This window comes from Abramis brama (genome assembly GCF_963993115.1).
Source record: "Abramis brama genome assembly, chromosome: 18".
Taxonomy (NCBI): domain Eukaryota; kingdom Metazoa; phylum Chordata; class Actinopteri; order Cypriniformes; family Leuciscidae; genus Abramis; species Abramis brama.
The window spans coordinates 22,080,441-22,083,799 of NC_139980.1; the positions used below are offsets into that span (position 1 = coordinate 22,080,441).

Here is a 3,359-nt window from a genome sequence, read left to right on the forward strand (position 1 = left end):
TGTTTTGGTCCGTCCAGCCCTCCCCTTTTCCCAGAAAATTGTTTATTATTGTTTATTATTTACAATATTACCGTGGCTAAATAATAATAATAAAACCGGTCGTTGCTCTGTAAAACTTTTTCGATTTGATCCATAAACCCATCCACGTTGTAATTATTACCGGGGGTTAAAATCCCGCTAACGGGCGTCTGTAAACTGGGAGCCGTCAATGTAATATTGATCAAGGGAGCATTGTGGTCGAATTCTCTAGCAAAATTCCACTGAGCATGTTGTGTAAGCGGGTGTGATAAGAGGCCAAATCTGTAGAGTTAATCTCTCTCAGATTCGTAGTCCTTCTCAACGTCACGCTATTGAAACGAGGTCGTGGTAAAACATGATATCCGTTAACGTCCCCACCCTCGCGAATCAACCTGTCAATGGTCGTGCGGCTTAAGGGTCTGTGTAGTAGGGTCTGTGTAGTAGGGTCGACATTACCTGATGCGGGTGGTTGTGAAGTATCATTACCGTCAGGGTCGGTACATGCTGTGTGGTGGGCTGGTTAAAACACCGCCATATTGTAACACGGGATCGTTGTCTAGGCTTAGCAGAGGATCAAACAAATTCATATTTGGATTTACAGCTAATTCAAAAAGATCCAAAATAGCAGGGGATTGTGAAGATTCTAGATTAAACAAATACTGTTCTAAAGAATCCGGCAGCAGGGTTCTCAAGTCTCACGCATTGGCCGTGAGACACACGCAATTCAACCAGTTCACACGCTCACACGCCACACCATGTATTTCTCACGCTGAAAAAGCAATACCAACCAAGTTGTCCTGCAAGCTTTATATAACGTTGTGTACGAGGCGCACGCACACAAAGTACGTTCGTTACTAGGTAACCAACAACATTGCGCGAACGCGCTGGGTTTGTGCTGGTAATGCATTGGTCAAAAAAAGTAGTTTTTTTTTCTGACAGACCAGCCCATGAAACACGTAGATCAGCGGCCCATTGGTTCTTTTCTTGATTGACACTGGGCTGGCCCAATCACAACTTTAAACGAGTGAGCGAGCGTGCAGCAGTGTCCGTGTGTATCTGTCAAAATAGTCAGCGAGATGGAGAAGAAACGCAAGGAATGTGCAGAGAAATAGCGTGAAACAGGCCCTTAAAGCAGACACTATAAACTGTGTCAAAATGACACAGTGAGAATGTCCCAGTCCAGCCCTGCTCTTGTGTACACACACACAAACACACACCTTAATACTCTAATATGTAATTTGTTCACAATGTCCGAGCACACAATAAATCATTATACCATTTCGACTAGACACATTCAAAATGCAAAAAGATTTGTTTTTCCAAACTGTTTGGAGCAATTTGTTATATTTTTGTATATTTGTAATTTGAAATATAACATTAAATATTATATTTGATGTGATGAATTGCTCTGTCATTTATCAGATTTACCAATTGTTATCATTTCAATTTGTGCTGGTTAATTATGAACAATGGGTAAAATTGGGGGCGGGGACAGGCGGGGGCGGGGCTCCATTAGGGCTCCTCCCCTAACCGCATGTGATCTCACTCCAAGCTTTTGATAAAACTTGAGAACCCTGCCGGCAGTATACTTAACATTTCAATCTTGTCCGGCGACAGTTCTGTGGAGGATTGGTCTGATTGGCAGAAGTCTGTGTCGTCTGACCCGTCCATTTTTAGATTTCAGACCAAAACACACACTATTACAAAATCACAGGCTATAGGTTAAAACAAGCATACATGAACTATTACAATATCAGAGAATAAAAAGCATACATGAACTATTACAAAATCAGAGTATAAAAAAGGATACATGACATATTACAAAATCAGAGTATAAAAAAGGATACATGAAATATTACAAAATCAGAGTATAAAAAAGCATACATGAAATATTACAAAATCAGAGTATAAAAAAGGATAAACAAAGTATACATGAAATATTACAAAATCATAGAGTGTAAAAAATCATAGCAAACGTGCAATATAAGAATTACTCGGAATACATCTATATTCAATTTTACTCTGTCATCTCATCTATGATGGTGAGAATAAGGTGATGAATAATGAGCACCAATTCCTGATGGTATTCGCTCACCATGCGATCATTTCTATCAAACTGCTGTTCAATCGTTGATCTCATAGCATTGACGCGACGGAATATTTCATTGGCCAGATCCTGAATAAAGCGATCCTGCAAATCGAATCGGCTGCGTGTCTCGAGGTGATAGGCACGGAGCTCACCGCGCAATGCGTCTAATCTGCTATGGGTTTCGATTTGTCTGTCACGAGACTCACTGTGCAGTGCAGTCAATCTGTTGTTAATATCATCTTGTACGTCTCTCAGCTCAATGTATTTGTTGTTTATGTCAACCTGCGCGTCACGAAACTCTTGGCCTAATGCCTCTATTGAATTAATGAGCCTATGCGTCAGAGGAACATCATCGCATGGTTCATCAACCGACTGAGGCGCCGGCACTTCTTCCACTTCTACTTCTTCTGACGACGGTGAGTGAGAAGGATACGGTGTTTGACCCGCGTTGGTGGTTGACACCTCGCCACGCTCGCTCGTCCAAGAACTCTGTTCCCAAGCATTGAGTTGAGGCGTATCCCAGGTAGTCATGTCATCCTCATGGCTACTACTCGAGTCTGCTGCGTGTAAAAAAGAAAAAATCTTAATGGCATGACTCCTCGGAGTTTAAATGCAAATAATGTAGATAGTCTTACCATAAAACAGCGCGGTCTCAGGACTGGTCGGGGGACTGCTTGGTGGCGTCAGACAAACAGTTTTGCTGTCTGGAGGGCTCTCAGGACTGATCGCCGGGGTAAAACGATAAGTCTTTCTTGGTAGTTCGCCGCTCGGTTCAGGTCGGACCACCGCTGTAAAACGATAAGTCTTTCTTGGTGGTTCGCCGCTTGGTCCAGGACTGACCGGTGAGGTAGGACGATCCGTTTTTCTAGTCTTCTTTCTTGCTGGTTCACCGCTGGGTCCAGGAAGTGGTTCGTCGCTGGATCCAGAGACTAATTGACTCTCGACATGCGTCGGAGCGGGATCAGGTAGGGCGTGGGGTCTATTCTGTTACGTTGACGGTGGGATCTTCATTGCCATCTTGCGTGAGATCGATGACCGTCTCGAAGCCGGGTTGGGTGATAAATTGTATAAAATCTAAAAATAAAATTAGATTTCTCAAACATAAAAGAAATCTAAACATTAGATTTCTCATAAGCACAAAAAACGTTGGAGATGGATCTTGTTTTACCATCGGCTGCGCTGTCTGGATCAATCGCCCGAGCGGCCACTGTGAATTAAAAAATACAAAATTAAAATGATTTCAATTTAATTT

The 3,359-nt window shown here is 42.5% G+C and overlaps 1 protein-coding gene across 1 annotated transcript; it reads right to left on the minus strand.

Annotated features, from left to right (window-relative positions):
• Nucleotides 1-1,963: 1,963 nt before the first annotated feature.
• LOC311069052 (uncharacterized protein) lies at nt 1,964-3,092 on the minus strand. Its single transcript, XM_084091973.1, has 2 exons — nt 2,743-3,092; nt 1,964-2,667 (listed from the first exon to the last, which is right to left on the minus strand). The coding sequence occupies exon 2, from the start codon at nt 2,636-2,638 to the stop codon at nt 2,036-2,038; it is 603 nt and encodes a 200-aa protein (XP_083948099.1). The 5' UTR covers nt 2,639-2,667; nt 2,743-3,092; the 3' UTR covers nt 1,964-2,035.
• Nucleotides 3,093-3,359: the final 267 nt, after the last annotated feature.

Coding starts and splice junctions, on each gene's coding strand:
- LOC311069052 (XM_084091973.1), bottom strand. CDS start 2,638: ATGACTACCTGGGATACGCCTCAACTCAATGCTTGGGAACAGAGTTCT.